Source organism: Castor canadensis, chromosome 2, assembly GCF_047511655.1.
Source record: "Castor canadensis chromosome 2, mCasCan1.hap1v2, whole genome shotgun sequence".
NCBI lineage: Eukaryota > Metazoa > Chordata > Mammalia > Rodentia > Castoridae > Castor > Castor canadensis.
In genome coordinates, this window is record NC_133387.1 from 53337240 (window position 1) to 53360307 (window position 23068).

Genomic DNA, 23068 nt, shown 5'->3' on the forward strand with positions numbered 1-23068 from the left:
CAGACTGATTTTGCCTTGAAGCCTATTTTGTCCAATATGAGTATATTTACTTCTGCTTGTTTTCGTCTTCCATTGCCTTGGAATATTGTTTTTCATCCTTTCATTTTCAGCCATGCTATGCAAAAACTTGAACCACACTCTCAGATGTTTTTTAATACTCTAATTTTTGAAATAGGGTCTTTGTAACTTTGTGGCCTCAAAGTAAAAATCCTCCTGCCTCTAACCCCCTCAGTAGCTGAGATTACAGAGGTGTACTACCATGCCTGGCATTAGTAAGTTTCGGAAAGATGACATATAGTTGGATCTTTTTAGATGAACTATGACTGTCTCCTTAATTGGAATATTTAGACCATTAATGCTTGAAGTGCTTATTAACTTAGTTACATTAATGTATTCTGTGTCTGTTCTGGTTTTCTATTCATTATTCTTGATCTTTATTTTTTCATTTTGTCTTACACTCTTCCTATGCCTTTTCTGGTTTCCATTGTTCATTTTATGCAATTCCATTCTTTTTCTCCTCTCAGCATATTATCATTCTACTTAAATTTCTCTTAGGGTTGTCCTTTGGTTTGTAATATGCATTTATTAATAATCATAGCCTACTTTCAAATAACTCACTATATAACTTCATAGGGATTTTCCAGCTACTGAGGCATGAGGATCTGGCAATCAGACACAGTGGGAAAATGGGGCCTTTGGCTGAAGAGAAGACCCATGTCATGTTTTAGAAGATGTATTGGGGAGAACCCACAGCTGCTGGTGGACAGGCCTGCTGCACTTGCTGTTTCAGGCTGCATACAACCTGCTGTGCCATGTGAGGGAGAAGACCCCGAAGCTGCCTGCCAGCATCTCTGGGGACAAGCTGGTGTCATTGGGGACCTGCTTCAGAATATTCACAAAGACTCACAATTTCCGGCTGCATCTTACAGCTCTGGATTACTTTGTACCCTATGCCAAGTGTAAAGTGTGGATAAAGCCTGGAGCAGAGCAGTCCTTCTTGTATAGAAACTGTGTGATGAAATCTGGTCTGTATTGAATCTCTGAAAACACTTCTCAGTACCTTGGATGGTGGTATACTCATGTAGACCCCATGGAGATTATGGTGTTTTATCAAGCTGACATTGGAGAGTATGTTCAGCATGAAGATACATTGACTTAAAGTGAGGTCATCCCAGGACTTATGGTTGTGTGGAAAGGGTCTAGCTTTGCTTCCAGTGTCTGTGTAGACACCACCATCATGTTGAGTTTCATCAACAATGACCTCCACAAAGACTTCTTAAATTAATATTGTCTATCACTGGTAAGTGCAGGCTGGGTTCTTACTATTCAGAAATGGCTCAAAAGTAGTGTTTTAGGTACTCCAGAGGTGAAGGCAGGAGGATCAAGAGTTCAAGGTCAGCCTGGGTTACATAGCCAGAACCTGTCTCAAAAATAAAAAAGGAAAAAAAAAAAGTGGGATTTCATATGTTTTGTGTTTGTGACTAAATAGAATATTCTTATTTTATATTTGAATAATTTTTATATTGGAATCAGAAAGCTGCTTGTTTTTAGTAGTAAGTACTAAATTGTTGACCTGAGACAAGAATAGCTTTTTGTTATCTGTGACAACATTTTGTTTTCTAGTATCATGGATTTTCTTTATTTATTAATATCACGAAATACAAGACAATGCCATGTAAGATTAGTAGACAATGCCAGGAATTTTCAAAGAAATTTGGCTAAAATAGTAAGTGAAATTGTTCAACTATTTTCCTACACAATAAGTGATATGGTGTAGAAGAAAACCTTGGATTGAAACCCCAGTTTTGTCACCTGTCTGCTATATGGCCTTGGATGAGTCATTCAACTTTAAGAAGTTTTGTTTTCTTCCTCTATTTAAAAAAACTGAAAAACAGCTTCAATTGTCAATCTGAGAATGTTTTTTAAGAATAGTAATCATAATTATAAAACATTTAGTACAGTGCCTGGCAGCTAGCAGCTATAAAGCAAATGCTAAGAGTTATTTTTATATGCCATTGCTGTTCTGTTACTAAGCATACAGTCTTACGAGTATAATTTGGTTTTATTGTCTTGTTTTCTACAGGCTGTTTTTTGCAGTCTTGGAGGGGATGCATCTTATGAACCTTTACTTACCTGATGAGATTGGGCAAAAAGTGTTAATCGAAAACCTTCAAACAATTATTTAGCTCCTTTACCTTCTCCATACCCACAAATTATTTTTTTAGAATTATTAAAATATTTTAAAAACATAATGACATTTCACAGCCAAAAGTTTTTTAAACTACCTGTATTGTATAACAAAACAATTTTGGGAAGCAATACTGGGGTTTTGAACTCAGGGCTTCCCACTCTAGGGGCAGGTCCTCTACCACTTGAACCACACCTACAGCCAACAAAATCCAAAGGTGACATTTCTAGAAATAAAATATTTCAACTACAAAAAAACCCTTCATAGGTAGTGCAGGTATGTTATGAAAATGTCATCAATTCCCTTCTTCTGTCCTTTATAAAATTATTGCCATTTATTTCCCTTATCCACAAATCAAACTCACTGAATGCATTGTTTCTATTATAAACCTAAACCAATTGTTGTTACATCGACTTTAAAAGTAAGAAAGAAACGATTTTACCTTCTTTACTCTAAAGTTCCTCCTTTTTTTTTTTTTATCCAGATCCAAATTTCTGAGAAATTCAATGTAATTCTTATAGTTGCTTTTCTGGCTTCACGGTTTTTATTTTTGCCTGATATTTTTAATTTGAGTGTGACATGCCTAGATTTAGAATTTTTATTATTTATTTTGACTGGTGTCCTCTGAGCTTCCTGGATCTGTAGTTTGCTGTCTCTTATTAGTTTGAGGTAATTCTGAGTCATTATTACTTCAAACATTTGTCTTCATTTTTTAACCTTTTCTTCCTTTTTGTTTTTTTCCTTCCTTTCTTTCTTCCTTCCTTTTTTCCTTCCTTCCTCCCTTCCTTCCATCTGTCTTTCCGAAATTCCCATTATGTGTATGTTTTATATGTGTTACATCTTTTGTAATTTTCTGACAATCCTTAATCTGTTTTTCTTCCATTTTTTTCCCTCTTAGATTTTCAGCTTTGAATACTTCTACTGACATTTTTAAAGCTTACTGACTTTTTCCTGGCTGTATCCAGTCTATTGATGGGCTCATCAAAGGCACTTCCATTGCAGGTTTTTAACATTTCCTTTGATCCTTTCATGGAGTTTATATCTCTCTGCTTACATTATTCATCTGTTTTGGCATGTTCTTCCACTTTTTCTTTTGGAGTCATTAGCATATTAATCACAATTGTTTTAAATTCTCTGTGAAGCAATTCCAACATCTCTACATATTGCAATCTCCTTCTGATGTTTGTTCTGACTTTTTAAATCATGTCTGTGTCTTTTAGTGTGTTTTAGAAATTTTCTTGAATGCCAGAGATTATGTACTAGATAAAATCAAATGGAGTAAACAGACCATAAGTGTCAGGCTTTATGTTTATCTGGCTGGAGTTGAGGCTGTGGTTACTGTTTGCTGTAGCTGCAATTGTCAGAATCTAACATTTCCTCTGTTGTCCTTGTTTCGGTGTCCATTATTATTTTGGGGTTTCCCTAGAGACTTCACAAATAAGATCAGAGCTGTGCAGTTCTTTCTGTGGCATTTGTCTACTTTTATAAAGAAGCTTTATTTATGTGATTGTTGAGTGTTGGGAGGGTGGAAAGGGAAAAGCATTCTGTTTTCCTATGAATATGTCAAATCTTTAGTGAACTCCTGGCTTGCGGATCATCGCAAGTATTCTCCCCCCAACCAAAGTCTTCAGATTAGATGAAGCAGAAATGCAAGAGGGGGCTTGGGTTTGTTTTTCACTTCCTTTGTGTCAAAGGATAGAAAGGGATTGGGTTGGGTATTTCTTTTCTCCAAGGTGTCAGTTAAACTTTTAAAAAGTCCTTGAGTACGGGTCTTAAGAACAGAAGCCCTGTGAATATTTTAAAATGACTACTTCTCTCCCTCTGCTAGAAACACAAGGCTTTATTTAATAATTCCATTTTCACTATGAGGAAGATGTTTTCATTCTTAAGGTTAAGACTCACCAAAATGTGGAGGCCTGCCTGAGAGTCCCACCTGAAGCTTTTAACTCTAGTTTGTCCACACTGTATGTATAGAAATCTATCAATTGCAATTTAGGTTTTCCTGTATCACTACTGATTCTTATGGAAGTTTGTGATTATGTGCTTACCTCTGGTAAGTTGTGATTCTCTGTAGCCACTATCTTTCCAATTTTGGTGGAAGCATCTTGCTCTTTTAGTAACCTCATTTCTCTGATAAACTTAAAAGGTGTTGACTTTTACTTTCTTCAGTTTTTGTTTCTCATTATGAGGAATGACAGTGTCCAAACCCCTTACGTGTTGGACCAAAATTAGATGTGCTTACTTATTTTTAGATGTATTGAATACAATATCTAACACAAAAATCTTTTAATAAATGACTGAAAGAGTGAATTACTGAATGATTACACATGTGACTGGCATAATTGAATGGAAACTGAATGAAGAGAAATAAGGAACTGAAGTTATTTACATATGAAGTATTGTTCCCATTTTTATTCTTTGGCATTATCGTTAATATGTATGGGTTGTGAGTTCAATCCTGATTCATGGTTCTATAACATTTCAGCTTTTTTTTTTTTACAATGGTTATAATTCCATTATTTAAACCAACAGCAGTTAATTTAGAGTATTGTGGGGAGGAACTCATTTAGTGCAGGTACTCAACGGATATTCACTAATAGAAAACAGATAAAGACAATAACATGGGGTTGTAAATCTTGACCAATAGTATAATAGGACCTATCATTAAGCATTGCGGCCTAATGTAATTAAACATTATTCATGTTTCATTAAGCATCCAGCTGCCATAATGATATATTATGTTAAAAAGCTAGAATGTAGATAGGAATAAGTACAAAACAGGCAAGTGAAAATGCTGATGGATCTGCAATCAGAAAAGTCAGGCATGCATTAAAAAGTCAAGATTCTGCTGGCTGGTTTTTCATGGTCTTTGATATCTATCAAAGTAAAGTTGCTAAATTGTGTTAGGAGATAATTAGATCAGAGTTATGGCTCTAGGGATCTAAAATTAACAGAAAATAATTCTTATTTTTTCCTATTGTTTATTTTAGATCTAAGATTAAATTAAATGAGAGAAAACACCATTTCCAAATATATGCAATCATAATTTCCAGATTAAAAGGTACTTCACTTTAACCTCCCAGTTAAAGAGAATCCTTCACACACTATTCTTGAGAAATGGCTCTCAAGATTCCATTGGAAAGTGCATGATGAGGAATTTGAGCCCCTCAGCTGTTTGGTTTTTTGTTTGTTTTTGATGGGACTGGAATTTGAGCTCAGGGTTTCAAGCTTGCAGAACAGGAGCTCTACCACTTGAGCAGACGTCTAGTCCATTTTTTCTGGCAATTTTTGGAGATGAGATGTGGTGAACTATTTCCTCAGGCTAGACATAAACCATGATCCTCTAGATTGCAGCCTCCAAGTACCGAAGATTACAGGCATGAGCCACTGTTGCCTGGCCCCTTAGCTGCATGGAGTAATTACTATATGCCAGGCCCATGTGTTTTTTTCAAAGTAACTATCACAATAACTCTCTTTAGAGGGTAGCATGAGCCCTATTTGCTGAGAAACAAAATAAGCACTGGCCAAGAAAGTGGAGAGGGAAAGAAAAAGGAGGGAAAAAGGGAGACAGGAGGTGGAGGAAGAGAGAGAGAGAGAGAGAGAGAGAGAGAGAGAGAGAGAGAAAGAGAATATACAATCCTAACATACCAGGCAAACCAGGCAGCTAGGCTGAAGAATAGCTGGCATTAATTCAGCAAGCTCCTAGTAGGGAATTAGATCTGGAAATGTGAATGCTTCTGAAATAGGAGAAATGACTAAAGTCTGCAAAAGAGCAGTTGTGCCAGTAGGTCCCCTACCTTACTCTGGAAGATGGATGAGATGACTCTAAAGAAACTGAACTAGATAAGATCTAGTCTTAGGATCATCTGGCACAGTTTAGGCCTAAGCTATAAAATTATTTAAAATAAGAAGATTAAATGAAATTTTGTCTACTGACAAGACTCCAAAACTCCATTCTTCTGTAGCTTCCAAAAGATCTATAGGTTTTGACACTTGGAAGTCAGCCAATGAAAAACACAAACTGCTACCCTATCATACCATATTGAAGCTTACTATCTGTCCAGTTGTACCCATGCAGGACCAAGCAAATTCTTGGTCTTTCAGTTATAAATAAGAATGAGTAGCCAAGTATTACATGATACTTAAGGAATGTTTCTTCCATATAAATCATAGATAGCCAGGCATAGTGGGTCACTTCTCTGGAGGTAGAGATCAGGAGGATCAAGATTCAAAGCCAGCCCTGCCAAAAAGTTGGTGAAGCCCTATCTCAACTAATAAACTGAGCATGGTGGTGTGCACCTATTATACCAGCTACTTGGCAGGGATAAATAGCAGGATTGTGGCTCTAGGCCAGTCCCAGGTAAAATCACATGACACTGTTCAAAAAATAACTAAAGAAAATAGGATTGGTAGAGCACCTGGCTAGCAAGTGTGAGGTCCTGAGCTCAATGCCTAATAGCCCCACTCAGAAGAACATAGACAAGATAAAACTAAACTCTTTATCTCTGTCTCTTTCTACACACACACACACACACACACACACACACTTTGAAAAAAATATTCAGTATATGAGTTAGAGGATAAAAGTGATAAAAATGTGAAAATCTCTCAGAATGTTTACATAAAAGACCAAGACATTGAAAATAATACGCAGAATAAGAAATTTAAAAGATTAATTCTGGAAGTCCAGTAACCAAATAAAAGGACTTTACAAGAGAACAGAAGAATAGAAATAGTAAATGGCAGGATTTTCCAAATTGAAAGATCTCATGGAATTCCCCACATGGTAAATGCCTAGCAACTTATACCAAAGTAAGTCATTGTAGAGTGTTAGTACCTTAGAATACTATCTCCCAAATATTTCCATGTGGGATTCCCTCTGTCTAGAACACTCTCCCTCCAGAGTGATGGCTATGTTCATTGCTCCCTTGTGCTTTAAATTTAGTTTTTTTACTTGTAATTGCCTTTGAATTAAGGTCTTCACTTGAAACAGTGAAGTATTTACCTCAGAGCACTCGCTACATATCTTGCTCCTTTATTTTTCTCCACAGTATATAGAACCATCAATATCCTATATATTTTTCTTATTTGATATGTTCAGTTTTTGTTTTCCCACAGTCACTATGATATCCAGCTTATGAGGATGGAGATAACTGTCTGGTTTCTTCCTTATTGTAGTCCCAGTATTTGGAACAGTAACCTGCACGTAGCAGACACTAAACAAGTGTTTGTGGTAAGAAAAAATGATGGAAAATCTAAAAGTTTCTAGCAATAAAGAATAAGATTCAAGATGGCACATAACTTCTCAAAAGCAACAATGAAAACTATAACCAGTTAAAATAAGTCAAGTATGAGAGTAGAAAAAGCACATTTGCTTTCATTGATAAGCAAAGTTCCCCAATTTTTATATTCTATGTTTCATTTGTTAAACAGCTTCCAGAGTATACAGTCTAACAAAAGAAGGAAATAAATAAAATAAATACTTGAAGACATGTTATCAAAGAAATAAGAAAGCTAATCTAGGAGATAAAAAAAGGTATTCACAAAATGATGGTGGCAAGTCCCAGAATAACATCTGTGTAGTCAGACTGAAGGGCAATCTCTGGAAGGTTGAAGTAGAAAGATAGAGAATGACCAGAAGGATATCTCTGAGGGAGGACGGAGAGGAGAACTGACCTATTATCCGATATATCTAATGCATTTTAAATGAGATTTTTTTTCTTATATATGATAGATAATTCAGGGATAAATTAGTATTAGACAATAATACAATATTGGACACATAGAAGAGTTAAGCAAATTCTAAATGTAGGAAAAATATTTATACAAAAAGAAAATATAATTATAAACTAATTATAGTGTTTTTTGAAGCTCAGTTCCAGAAATATTTTCAAGTCACCATTATGCAAATTCTGAGTATTCATTTAACAACACAATACAATATAGTCCTACATAAAATAATATCATATGAAGGTGGAATAAAAAGGGTATAGCCACTGTATGTTTACACTGTCATATAAATTTTATATTTAACAATAAATATTTAGGTTACCTGAAAAGATAGAACACAAATTATTATTGAACACTTTTACTCTTTGTTTTATATTCTGTATTCCCTGAGTTTTTAATATAAATGAATATCAGAGCACCATTTTTAAATTTTTAAATTAAAATTTACTATGAAATATACATGAAACTATAAAAAATGATTTTAATTTAATTTAAAACATTTCAATTCTTACACATTACTCCTATTTATCTGCATCGTAATTTAGCCACTCTCTTTTCATTTTACTTTTAAATTACTTCTGGTATTTTTCTATTTTAAATATTCATGTACATAAAAATTTGGAATTCATCTGATTATTTTCCTAGAATGCATGCAAAGTAGAATTGTTGATAGGAAAATTCATGCTTTAAAGCATTTGATAGTCAAAATTAGAATATCAAAACAACTGGAACACTTATATAAGCTGTTTTCCCACATTTATCAACACTGGGTGTATCATTCTTATTTTGCATTTGACAGCCTATGTTTTAAAATGGCCACAAAATGATATTTAATTGATTACTAGTGACATAGTGTATGTGTTTGTATTTTGTAAGCCATTGGCAATCTTTGGATATACCTGTTTTCTCTTTCCCTTACTGTTTTCTCTTTCCCTTACTGTTGTTTCTGTAGCCTCCTATCACCTGATCTTACAGCCAAACTCTCTTTGTACACCTACCCTTAAGATGGTTTTAGAATTCTTTTTCTAAATCACAAATCTGATTATAGCATTTGCTGGCTTAAATGACCTTAAAAACTAGCAGGTTCTCATAAAGTTAAGTCTAAAGTGCTTAGGTTGTTATACCATATCAGCATTAATATAGGCTCAAAACTTTTCCTAAATTATAAAAATATGTATTTATGACAACTTTTGGCCAATAATAAACCTAACTTGAAGTTAAGTAGATCATCTTGCTCACCATAGTATTCACTCTATCAATTTAAGCAGTGATTAATCAATGATGGATGAATATTTTGATGTAAGACAGAGTGGATTGACCCAACCTAGACACTCATTTGTTCAGCTAGTCACTCATGCTTAAAATATTTATTGAGTTATTACTATATGTCAGCTGCTACTCTAAGTTCTAGAGATAGAGTGGCTGTTAGAATTGACTGTGCCTTTCCTTTTCTGAGGCTAATGGCAGGAAAGGGGTAGGAGAACAAAAAAGTTTAAAAACTAATTTTTTTTTTGTTTCACAGAGTGATAAGAAAATTTGTACTGGCATATTAACTCTGAGGAAACCAAACAAGACATAAGAAGCCCTGATTGTCGTGTTTGCTGATCTCTAGTAGGGCTGATGCCAAGCTACCAATGACTAAACAATGAGTAACAAAATGTTTAGACAACTGGCTCTGGAGAGACATCACACTGACTGACCATCACTGATAGTGCCAATAGGGATCCTGATTTAGAGAACCAGCAACTGACTACTTGAGTTCAGGTGAAAAGGAAAGGTCCTACTGAAGAGGTGACATTAGGGCTAAGACACCAATGAAGAGAAGACCCAAAAGTTGAATATGAGACAGAAGAACATTCCAGACAAAGGGATCTTAAGGTAGGAAAGAACTCTGGCTCTTTTAGAGACAAAAAAAGCCAAAATGTAGGTTTTTAAATTTTCCTGTTGGTTGACAGTCTTGAGATAAAAAAATCCTTTTAAGGCAAGGTAAACGCAATGTTTTTGAATGAGTTCAATATGAACAGGAAGATCCTGCTTTGCTATATTATAAGAACCAGTAATTTAAACATGTTATACTGATATATTTCCTTGGGCCAATTTGGGTGGTATTTTGAGAAAAATTTAAATTACAGGAACCAAACAAGAGATAATTAGATTGACTCACTTAGGAGGTCTTAAGATGACAAAGATTCATCTGTTTTGATATTTTAGTTGGAGCAAATAGAGACAGGGAGAATCCAAAACAACATTTTAAGAAGACATCAGTAAAAGTTCAAATTTAAACCAACAAGTGAACAGCTCCTTCTGAGTAAAAATAAATCTTATTACAAGAAAAGGGGGATTAGGAGGAGTAAGCCTCACTTATGGAGTACCTGAAAGTGGGTTCATATTTTAATATTGAAGATATTTTATGGGTTAATTTTTTAATTGAAAAGAGCCAAATATCTCTGGGGCAGGAGACACTACTGCTGAATGTGTAGACAATGTGCTCCTCATTTCAGTACAAAACATTTTCAACTAATAGTATGAGAAAGGGATTATAACTTGAAGCCTGTCTCACAAGAAATTTATTATTATTCACATGTTAGCAGTGCTATTTTTATCCAAGTGATTGTAATTTGTACATAAATTCAAAATACTTTAGTAATAATGCTCAGTACTTATGCAAAATTCTAAAGTGCTCAGGCAATAGATAAAACAATTGAGTTGTTCCCAAAAACATGAACTACATATAGAAAAAGGTTGTCAAAGTTAGAGATTCATTATTTTCCCTCATTGGAGAGATACAAAAGAATTTACCTATTTTACTGATGATATCTAAGAAAAGTGCTTAAATTTTTTAATAAAATTATAGGAAAATATTAAATGTTCAGTGGAATTCATTTAAATCTCTGTGTCACAGGCTGTTTTACTTTAGTCATTGAAGTTATATACTGACTTGTTTAGAGTAATAATGTAACTATGACTAAAAATATAATCATTTCAATAAGATGATGAAACACATAGTATTGCTATTTAGATATAGGAACGTACGAAAGCTTTAGAAGTCACTTATTAACTGGAGGAATCCTGAGTAATTATTAAAAAATGAAAGAAAAGCCAAAAGGGGAACTCAAAGATTACTTTTATTTATACTTCTAAGTTGTTCTATTGCTAAGCAATGGAATGAATTCTTTCTGATTTTAGATTTACTTCTAAAGTATACTAGAAACACCATATTGCTGGAAGTTCAACAGAAGAGGGAAAAATTCATCTTAATCCACATGGAAAATAAATTTATGGCAACTATTCATATCACACAAGCCCAAATTTTTTCCTAGCTAAATTCGCACCATCATTATAATTTTCATCCCTGTGAGGAAGAGCTGTTAATGAAGAAAGAACCAAATGAACATGCTTAGCATTGAAATTTGGAGAACTTTCTTTTGCACATTTTATTTTACAAATACTTTCTTTTTTATATTTAAAATTTGGTTTTATTTTAAAGGGAAATTTTAAACTAGCTTCATCAAAATTGAGGTAATTTTCAAAATATTTTGAAATTTGGGCCAAATAACTCTTTGAACAGAAGTATTTCAACATTATTCAAGGAAATGATCTAACAAGATCTACAGCAAATTTAATTATTCTGATGTTCCCAAAGTGGGCATCATGTACAAAAATTCTCCATAATATTAATAGATTTTGGGCAAAAGGAATATGAAAAAATGCTGTGCTAAATTAGTTTTCAGTGAAATCTCAGTTCCTTTAACGTTCAGATATAAATCATCGATCTTATGCATTAAATATGCAGAGCTGTATGTTGAAATACAGCCACCAAATGGAAGGGTACCCTAAGCACAGGAAAGATAGTGGGCCAAGAGGAGCAGGTGGGAAAACATAAGGCATCTTTTGAAAAACTGTAGGGAAATTCTGGAGTTCCAGGGGATAAATCTGGAAATGGAGGCAGGTGCCAGATTGTGGAGGTTTTGAATGGCAGGCAAAATGTTCAGACTCCTAAAAGTCAGTCATCAGGCACTGAAGATTTCCTAGGAGGGGAATGGTAGCATAAATGTGATTATTTGTGAAGACTGATCTGGCTACAAGTAGATAGGTTGGTTTGGAGCAAGGAAAGTACTGAATGTAGGGAGTCCAGTTAGAAGCCTTTGACAAATTCAAGAATGAGACAAAATTAGAAAGGAGAAAATGAGAATGAAAAATGAAGATATATTGAAAAAGATAAAAAGAAATGGGATACAGTTTCAAAGATTTCTAGAGATCCCCAGGAGAGTATAGTGGCTTTGGAAACCATAATGAGATGCTTGCTCCTTGTTGAATCATGCTTTGTAGCTGCCCCTATGCCTTGATGTAGGTTTTTCACCATATAGGGTTTTGGCTGCATGTTTAACTTCTATTTGTTCTTTAGAAATTCAGCTCACTTGCCCTTCTTTCTGAAATGATTTATGTGCTATCTCTTAAGAGTTCTAAGCAAAGAATTTCTAGAACACTTAATATATTCTAATGTATGTTGCCTTTTCTGTCTTCCCAATTAAGTTCCTAGTTCCCTGAAGGTGAAGACTGAATACATCCATTTCCAGTTCTAACATACTAGCACATAGGGCATGTGCAGGAAGGTTCTAATTTCAGTGTGTCTATGGATAAACAGAAGTCTGCATATAGATGGAATTAAAGGATTGATAAAAGGTTTTTATCAGTGTATTTTAAATTGAATGGAAATGAGATTGAAGAAAGTGATGAAAGATTGATTAGGTATAATTCTAGGGTCCTAGGGATACTGTGTTGTGTAGACTTGGTGTGGTGGACTACCTCTGGTAGTCCATTACCTTCAACAGTTCTCATCAGGTGCCTACAGATCTTCCATTTCCTCGACTTATGGAAATATTATGTACTCACATGCGAAAATGGAAAACTGAGACATTTTGAAAGTATTCCAGGAATGGGGGGAGAGGAGGATAAAGGAGAATAATAGAGGGAGTGAATTCAACTATGATATAATAGAAGAACTTTTGTAGATGTCACAATGTACCCCAGTACAATAATATGATAATAAAAAGGAATGCTACCCATCTTGAGCCACTATTTCAATGTCTGCTTTTGTATTCATAAAGCACAGATCAAGATCCAATGTGTTCATGACATCCTCCCTTATATATTTATCTGAATGCCCAGAGTATTTGTTTTTCAATATGCAGTTTGAAGTTTACCCACATAAAATCCTCTCAGGAGCAATTCTTATAAGAAATTTATCTTTATGGATAATTTCAATCTAATAAATGAATGGGGGATGATAAAATAACAATCATCACTTTATGACTCTAATCAAAGTTACAAAATAATCACTAATGGCTGCACATTCAATTTTGAACCCACATATTAAATTTAAGGTTGTATGAAGAAAGATAACAAAGATAACAAGACATTAACTGCCTCCTTATGAAAGGTCACAATATGCCTCCTATTATATTTCTGTTAAGAAAAAACAGAAATCTGAATTTGACCAGATCTCTGTAAAAACCAGTTCAAAGAGCACACATAGACGATCAAGGAATCCAAATTTACAAATAATTTTGAGACAGTTAGGGAATCAGTGTTGATAATTGATATTCAGGAATTACTGTTGGTTTTTAGGTATAACAATGATTACGTATTTAAAGCATAATTTGAAATACTTTTAGTTGAAGTGATACAATATTTGGAATTTATTCAAAGTAATGCAGAGGTGTGGATATAGATTTGAATGGTGGTAGACAAATGATACAAGATTACTGAAGTTGAGTGACAGTCACATAGTTCATTTATATATTTTGAATACTTCCTTTTTATCATTTCAAAATATAAGCTTCCGGGCCTTGTGTCAGAAATATTGAATTAGAATCCTGAGGGAGATTTCTTAGGGTCCAAAGTGATTTTTATCCACACTAGGATTTGTATATTACACTCCTAAAACAATTTCTCTCATTTTTCCTGTTCTTGTCAAAGAAACACAACCAACTAAATACACATCTTATATTTAGGGATAGAAGATCTGTTTTCATCAGTCTTGTATTTCCAAAGGCCATAATTTAGTGTGCACTCAATATAAATTGCATTGAAATATTTCTTTTTTGTCTATCTGAATATATCTTTGGATAGAGAGCATACAAGTTTTGCCTACCGATTCCAACATGACAGGTCCCTTTGGCACCAGGAGTGTACACCTTCTCACAGTTCTCAGACGTAATCTTCTGGCCACACAGAATTTCTTCCCTATTCCTATTTCCAAAATTGCCAGTATCTCCATACCTCACTCATTGGGGATAAAATCTAATAGGATGTGAATAATGGCTTCCTATTTCATAGACAAATAGAAGTAAGCCGTGTATAGAGCACCTACAGGGATAAGTAGATACATATATGACCTTTAAAAAAATGAAGTCAGAGGCAGTGGTGCACAGCTACAATACAATCCCAGACTCTTGGGAGGCAGAGATTGGTAAAATCACAGCTTGAGGCCTGACTGGGCAAAAGCTAGTGACGTCCCATTTCCAGAAACAAGCTGGGCACAGGTAGGAGGATCACCACTAAGGCCAGCCCAGTGAAAAAGCGCAAGACCCAATCCGAGAAATAATCTAAACCAAAAGAGGCTGGAGATGTGGTTCAAGTACATAAAAACCTGAGTTTGAATCCCAGTACCACCCATAAAAACCCTGATAAGTTTCAACTTGCCATTACCCATTGCCTCTGTCTATTTGAAGTTTTGTTTGTTTGAAATGGTTTAATTATTAAATAACAATTTTGACCCTCTTAAGAGAGTATTCTCTGAAAAATATTAAATCTATTGAGAACTGTTTTCCCAAGGACCTTGTGTTCCTATACCTTAGAATCCTTGAAGAAAAAAAAAGGAGGGGTGGGGAGTATAAGAGATTTGGTAATAGGATCTGTCATTGTACTAGCCAAAGGTTCTGGTTCTGGCACTAACTGGTTGATGTTGAATATGCCATTACTTTTACTGATTCTTGTTTTACCTATGTATGCATAGTTCTAAAGTATCATCTCTTAGTTCACTTCTAGTTTTATGATGCTTCTAGTGAAAAAAAGTGACTTCACCTAACATTTTAACAGAAAACAACCTTTCAAGGAAAAAAAAAAGACATAAAAAGATCTCACTTTAGAGTTTTAGATGGCAATAAATAAGGCCAGCTCTGTTCTGCAGGCACAGATCTAGGGAGGTGAAGGATATACCCACTTCAGCTTACCTGCTTATGAGCATGATCGTAAGAATTAATATGATTGTCAAACTCCTGGTGCTTGTGATACTGCTTGTCACATAATTCACAGTAAAAATTTGCCTTTACATCTTCCAGGGCCTTTGCTGTGGACTTCTCCTTTTCTGCAAAATCCTTTTAAAAGAAGAAAGCAAAAATATTGGTTATATTTCTTTCTGATAGCATAACCAGGTCTCATATTAACCAAATTGGTATTTAATTTTCTTGTGACTAAGATAACATGGTAAGGCTCATTATTTTCTGGAAATTCATGACACTGTGGACCTAACTTCCAGTTTAGCATCATTCCTAACTTATCAATAATCACATGATTTCTCCCTAGTAGTCCTCTGCTTACTCTTGCAGCCTGGTCATTATTCATCCTTTCTCTTGTCACCCATTCCAGGTTGAGATTCTGCCTATTACCAAACACGGTTCTGGCCATTCATTTATTTTCTCCATCATAAGCCTTTCTTCCTCTGATATTACTTCTTAAATTTTTGTGTTCCATGCAGTCCAACCTTCACCCAACCAATCAATCCACTCCATATACTCTCTTGTGGATGTCCCAATCATGGTATGGCCACAGCCTGATGTATCCATAGTCTGCAATTTCAGCCTAAGCTTCTTCCACTGCATCATTTATTACTAGATATCGGCAGAGGGTTTATCATATGTTCTTCAAAACCATTATCCTTACAATGTTTGCTATAGAGCATCTCAAACAGTTTTGGCTACCTCATTCTTCTACTTAAAATTCTCTTGAATTCTGTCATTAACTACAGAATTATTGTGACAAACATTTAACCGAGTATAAAAAATGTGGCAGGCATGTGAATTACATCACTTATTTCTCAAAAACCGCTGCATGAGTTAGGTTGTATTTTTATCTGCATTTTGCCAATGCATTGGTAATGCTTAGAGAAATCACACACTTGTAATTATAAATTAGTAAGTAGAAAAAGGATTTAAACAAACTATGCCTAGTTATTTTATTAGCACACACATGTGACCTACCATCCCCTTTAATATACCATAAAATCTCCTTACCTTAACATCATCACATCTTTTCAAATCCTGCTCCTACCATCCTCTTTAATTCTATTACCAAATATACCAATTGGTATTAAATTATCTTTTTTTCATGCCTATTGCTCCATCATATCCTTTCAGGTAAGTAACTATTTTCTACATCTACAATGTCAAATAACACATTACATAGCTTAGAACAGGTACCTATTTAACATTCATTCCATTCATTCATTCATTCATTACTAGATGACAGTGGCTTACATATCAATGCCCTACACCACTCTGTACCTTCTCTACTATCAAGTGTCAAATAAAAGAGTGGCTAGCAGGATATGACACATGCATATATGAAGAATTGATGAGCAAACCAGGCACCAGTGACTTGCACTGTTAATACTAACTACTTGGAAGACTGAGATCAGGAGGATCGTGTTTCAAGACCAGTCTGGGCAAAAAAATTGACAAGGACCCATCTCAACCAATAGCTGGATGTGGTGGCTCCCAGCTACGGCAGGAAGACTAAAATAAGAGGATAGTGGTCCATACTGATAAAAAGCAAGACCCTACCTTCAAAATAACCTGAGCAAAAAATAACTTCAGCAAAAAAGGGCTGAAGGCATGTCTTAAGCATTAGAGCACCTGCCTAGCAAAAGTGGAGCCATGAGTTCAAACTCCAGTACCTCCAAGAAGAGATTAAATTAAGGGGTGAATTACAGCTTTGTTTCTCTAAAACAACTAGCCCTCTATTTGAAGAAATCAGAATATAAGCTAAAAGCATAGATGCATCACTGACCAGAACAAAGAAAGTAGCACAAAAATGTATTCATATTTTATAGGGTCAGGTGAAGTAGTGTGGCAATTAATTTAGACACGGAAAAAATAACGATTCAAGCCCCAAAGCAAAAGGGCACCAGAAATGCTAACAAGCAAGAACTGCGTGAATAGTATTAACAAGCAGCAAAACTAGACTAAATGTCTGGATTAGTTATCTAAAAAAACGGAAGTAAAGAATTTGGTTACATTATAGGATAACAGATACAAAAGCAAATGGATAATACATATCCAATAATGAAAATGTAGACTGATTTCAGGATAAAAATGCAGTTGCTCAAATAACTGGAATAGTGGCCTTCTGTTTGAGTCACTGCTGAAAATTGGCACAGGTGTCTGGCATTGAACTAGTGCTAAATCTTGACTTAGTAGCTTAGCATCAAAGGAAAACAGTATTTCTCATTTTTTTTCTATTAGTTTTTCATCACTTTCTCTTTCTTAGTAAAATTCCAAGGACTGGATTAGAACTATGGGTAATTTTGGTATAATCATAGTTCCCTACTTTATATTACATTGGAACAACAATCTCAGGAAACTAACTGTGTGCCTTGAACATTGGTTAACTCTGTCTTTGATGCTCAAAGTTATCTCATACTCATGAGTTGAGAAGTCAGGTTAACCTTAACCTAAGCCAAAAATGTATTTTTGTGTTAATCCAGACTGTGTAAGGGATTTTGTAATAATACCTTAATAGCCAGGAGTGAGGCTTCTCTATTTACTTTTGGTACTTTCATCTGAACATAGTTTTTTCTCTCTCTTTTTAGGCAGCACAGGGGTTTGAACTCAGGACCTCACACTTGCTGAACAGACACTCTACTACTTGAGCTACTCCGCCAGCCCTGAACATGTTTCTAAAAGAACCCTTAGTTATTATTTTATATGGCTTTCAAATCAAAATTTTATAATTTTAAGAGAGTTTTAATAGAATTTAAGTCATGGCATTTCTCATGAATGTTCATGTTTTACAAGTCATAAGACTAAATGAAGCATATTTCTTGCTTCATTTTTCTTACCAGGATCTTGTTAATAAATTCCTGTTTTTCTTCTTTCTAATGTACTAATGACATTCTCCAGGGGATATCCTAGACCTTTTACTAAAAAAGGTAAGGTAGATATGTGGGGTATAAATGCCATCACTACAACATACAAACATAATTCACAGTCCAGGGCATCCAGCAAAGCTTGAGGTAAGAGCATAAACCAATTATCAGGCAACTGAAGACTACAAATGAGAAAGCTGAAACATGAGAATGGAAATCATAGGCAGGTGGGGGCAAAAGGGAAGGAGGTAGAAGAGAGAGAGAGAAGGGAGGGTGGAAAAAGAGAGAGAAAAAGAGAGAGAGAGAGAGAGAGAGAAGTTACTGAATAATCATTTGCAAAACTTGAAAACATGGTTAGAGATGAATTATAGGCAGTGAAGACTGCCTTTTCTAAGAGAACTATAACCTAGTGGCCCATGATTTTATACAGCACAAGTTAAGCTTGCTCTAAAGCATAAAACTGGAGTATCTTCTCAGATGGGCTGAGTGAGTCCATCCAAGAAGGCTGGAGGATACTTTCTCAAAATAGGGGAAAAGTATTATATAAACTCATCAGAGAAGATAACTGATGCTTGCTAATTTCATGATTTAAATCAAATGAGAGGGCTAGAGAATGATAATGTAGGAACACAGTTATCACTGAATCATGCTACCTCAACCATCCAAACATCCATCCAATCCATCCACTCATCTAACCATCCATTTATCTCACCATCCATTAAGAATTTGTACATTCCATAAACTCTTATTCTAAAAATGAATTTTGTACTGGGTCTTATCCTCAGTTTATAGTCTACTGGGACAGAATTACATACAAAGAGGTAAAAAACATAAATTATGATTGAGTTGTCAAGGAGGTTTATCTATCTCAGAATAGTTAAGACTATTTGGAAAGAAAAGTCAATGTTGATCTCTCTCTCTCCTCTCTCTCTCTCTCTCTCTCTCTCTCTCTCTCTCTCTCTCTCTCTCTCATACACTGTAAACATGCAGTATCTCTTGGCTTTTTGTTGAATAATATGTTACTTTCACTGATCAAATAGTCCTGAAAGTAAATAAGGATGATGTTTGCTTTCTGAAATAACTATGCAATCCTGAAATGTATTTTATAATATGTGAAGATATACAGTAAACATAATAGGGAGTAAAATAGTTACTCATTCTCAGTATCAGTAAATTTTAAAATAAAAAATGAAGAAAATTGACATAAAAGATATCATTTCTTTTTTGATTTGTTAGTCATTCATAGTTTCCTTCTCAGATTACCTAGTAGAGAATATTTTTGGAAGCTTATTTAAAAGAATAAAACAGTTATAAAATTAAAGAAAGCTTTCTGTTAATCATTCTCAGTGATTCATTAAAAGGTTGAAAATGAATCACAAATTGAATATGACAGTTATCTTAAAAAGAATCATTTAAAAATATTACATAATGTCAATGGGCATTTTATGTTATAATTCAGTAAGAATTGTGCATAATTAATTACTTTTAATAATTAATGTTGTGTGGAGGAGAGGATATGTGCTTTTTCAAACCAAGAATTTTATATTCATGCATAAAATAGATGTGTCTATAAAGTGGCAAGCATTCTGAGTAAAGCATTTAATAAAAAAACGGATTTTGTTATCAAATGATTTTAATTGTTATAATGACTATTACACACTAAAACCCACTGAGCTGGTCTTGTAAAAGAAATGTGCCAAACACTTAACACTTGTGAACTCATTTAATCTTCACAGTAACGCAGTGAAGAATATTCTACTATTACTCTACCTAAAGATGTGGAAGGCACAGAGAAAATATGTTTTGTGACTCATACCATGTTGAAGAGCCTGAATTTGGGCTTAGATCTGCCTGACTTCAGAGTTTTTAAACAGTCCTCATGGCAACCCAATTACTTAGCTTTATCCATATGCTAGGTAAGTTCAGGCTTCCTCTGCTAATTTGTGGATTCAGGATGAAACAGCGCACTTAACTCCCAGAGAGAACGAGAAGACTAGTTATAATTTTTAAAACCTGTAATGCTCTTGAAACTGAGAGATGGGCACTAGGAAGATACAAGCTAGTAGTTCTGTTCCATTGACTATAAATATGTGCCCTGCTTACAAAAAGGGAAAGAAGAAATCAATTGCTGGTCCTCCTAGCACCTTCATGGTAATACCAGCTCAGAGCTTTGAGGACTGAATTCACATTCTTACATAAAAGCCCATATTTGACTTACACTATTAGGTATAAGAGATTGCTTTACAAATTCTAATATTCTTTAACATGTTCTGTAACATATTGGCCCCAAACAGAATACTGCTTCAAGGGCAGTGCATTCTCTTCTCCAACTAAGTGGCTGTTGCTGAGTCAGAAAACCCTTTGCCTTCCCCATTCCCTTCCTGAATATTTGTAACAGATGGGGTAATGGGAAACTTGCTTTGGAGGGGGTTCTATTTATTTGTTTAATTTTGTAATAAGGAGAAAATAATTTAGCCTTTGAAGATCAAGTGTCTTGAATGTCACCCTCTGTCTTAAAGCAGTTCTAGCACTTAAGGCTTCAGTTTTCAGTATAAATTAAGGAGGATGATAATAAGTAGCTTGTAGGATCATTGTGAGAAAAATGATATAATGTTCATGGAAATGTTCAGTATATTGCACCATAAATGCAGGTGATGTGGCACAGAATATACCACCCAAAATTATGACAAAAGAAATACAGAATATGCTGCATCAGGATAACTTTGAGGTGATCATTTGGAGAAACTGCAGACACAGAGGAACTCTGAAAAGTTACTCTTTTGTAAGAGAAATTTATATCAAGAACAGAAATTTCCATCTGTAAAGTCATCTCCCTTTTTGCACCAAGAACAGAAGACTGACTTAATTCTACATCAAAAACTTCCTCTTGTTTCAGGGTGCTTTTCCTGGGTCTTAACTAGACCCTTCCCTACACAGTTCTTCCTTTGTTTCAGAGAATGATAGTATTTAAGTCTGCAGTCTCAGACAACATCTGAGATCTACTCCAGAAATTGATTCGTTTCTCTGAGTTATCTCCCTTGTAAACAGAGTATATACATGTTTCCAAACTTCAGATTTTCTTTCTCTTGTTAATCTGTCTTTTGTTACAGAAAGCACCAGCCAAGTACACATTAAGTAGAAGATTATTTTTCCTCTCCTATGTAGGTGCTTGATGTTAGGATCTTTTGTTGTGTGAGTATGTGCTTACATCATTGAATGCTAGATGATATAAGCAAAATACTTTAAAATTAATTTCTTTAAAAGTATTACTTTAAAATTATTTAAAAATATTCTTAATCTGCAAAGTAATTTTTCTTCTTTATTAATGTTTTATTTGGATATAATAGTTGTAAAGGGGGCTTCATTATGACATTTCCATTTATGCACACAACACACACCAGTTTGGTTCATCCCCTCCATTATTCACCCTCTTCCCACTCATCGTCCTTAAAATGACTTTGACAGATTTCAGTATTCTATATTCATACATGCATAGAAAATACATCAACCATGTTCACCCTCCTTTACCTACTTCATTTACCCTTCCCCTCCTACTAATGCCCTCCATTTAATATAATGTTTTATATTCCTACCCATTGTTTAAGTGTCTATTCATTGTTCAGTGGGGTTTTGCCTTGGTATTTTACCTGTAAATAAGTAAAATAGTACTTAAGCCAACCTGCCCCCCTCTATTACTCTTCCTTGTCCTCTTCCCTCTACTCTGTATTGACCAACAGTTTTCAGTGCCTGAGATACAAAGCAAATTTCTGATGGAAATCTGAGCAAGTGAGAGAAGCCCTTATCTTCTGACCACCATCTCATACTAATGCTACCAAACTTAAATTTTGTTTATATGACTAGAATTTTCAGAAGTTTCATCTATCTCACAGTATTTTTTCACTTTGAACTATTTAGAAATTCTATACATAGTCAAGAGACTATTGTATGAAGTGAATTGCCACGACTAATATTGATTTCCTCAAAGTTGTGACTTCTTTTGCAAAAGGAAAGATTTTTGCATTCTAACTCATCTAACAGTGTTGTTTCTTCTTAGAAGACACTTAATAACTATGTGAGATGCATGAACAAGGACAGAGAATGTATCTGTCAGTACTTATATACATAGCATAACTATCCTGGTAACATATCACTATTGAGAATTAAACTGTTGTAGTAATGATACCATAAGTAAGTGAGTAGGATTACAAACAGATAGAACAGTTAGACCTTTAGAACATATTTACTGCACATGATAAAAGCGAGAACACACAAGGGAGGGGTGAGGATAGGTAAGACACCTAAAAAACTAGCTAGCATTTGTTGCCCTTAACGCAGAGAAACTAAAGCAGATACCTTAAAGCAACTGAGGCCAATAGGAAAAGGGGACCAGGAACTAGAGAAAAGGTTAGATCAAAAAGAATTAACCTAGAAGGTAACACCCACACACAGGAAATCAATGTGAGTCAATGCCCTGTATAGCTATCCTTATCTCAACCAGCAAAACCCCTTGTTCCTTCCTATTATTGCTTATACTCTCTCTACAACAAAATTAGAGATAAGGGCAAAATAGTTTCTGCTGGGTATTGAGGGGGGGAGTGGGAGGGGGTGGAGTGGGTGGTAAGGGAGGGGGTGGGGGCAGGGGGGAGAAATGAACCAAGCCTTGTATGCACATATGAATAATAAAAGAAAAATGAAAAAAAAGAAAAAAAAAATACAAAAAAAGAAAAAAAAAAAAAAAAAAGAACATATTTACTGTAGATTCTGAAATGTAAGTATCTCAAGCTACCAAACAGAATTGGAAGGTGGCAATGACAAACAGAATTACAAAAAAAACTACAGATTCTTGACCTTTCATGATCTTCACATTTCACCACTACCAGTTGTTTCTCTTAAAATTAATTGTGAACTCAGTATAGATTTCCCTGAGTTGGAATAAGGTATGACCAAAATTGGAGATTTCTACCACTTTCCAGGGAAGGCTTGATTATAGACACTTCCTAGTT

The 23068-nt window shown here is 34.7% G+C and overlaps 1 protein-coding gene and 1 pseudogene across 1 annotated transcript in view; one reads left to right on the forward strand and one right to left on the reverse strand.

The window, feature by feature from the left end:
• Positions 1-23068, reverse strand: part of Znf804b (zinc finger protein 804B) — a 533610-nt gene that overhangs the window by 97205 nt on the left and 413337 nt on the right. The window contains exon 2 of the mRNA XM_074064806.1: positions 15154-15297. Within this exon, the coding sequence (XP_073920907.1) occupies positions 15154-15297 (144 nt within the window). The remainder of the gene's footprint in view (positions 1-15153; positions 15298-23068) is intronic.
• Positions 687-1159, forward strand: LOC109677579 (60S ribosome subunit biogenesis protein NIP7 homolog; annotated as a pseudogene).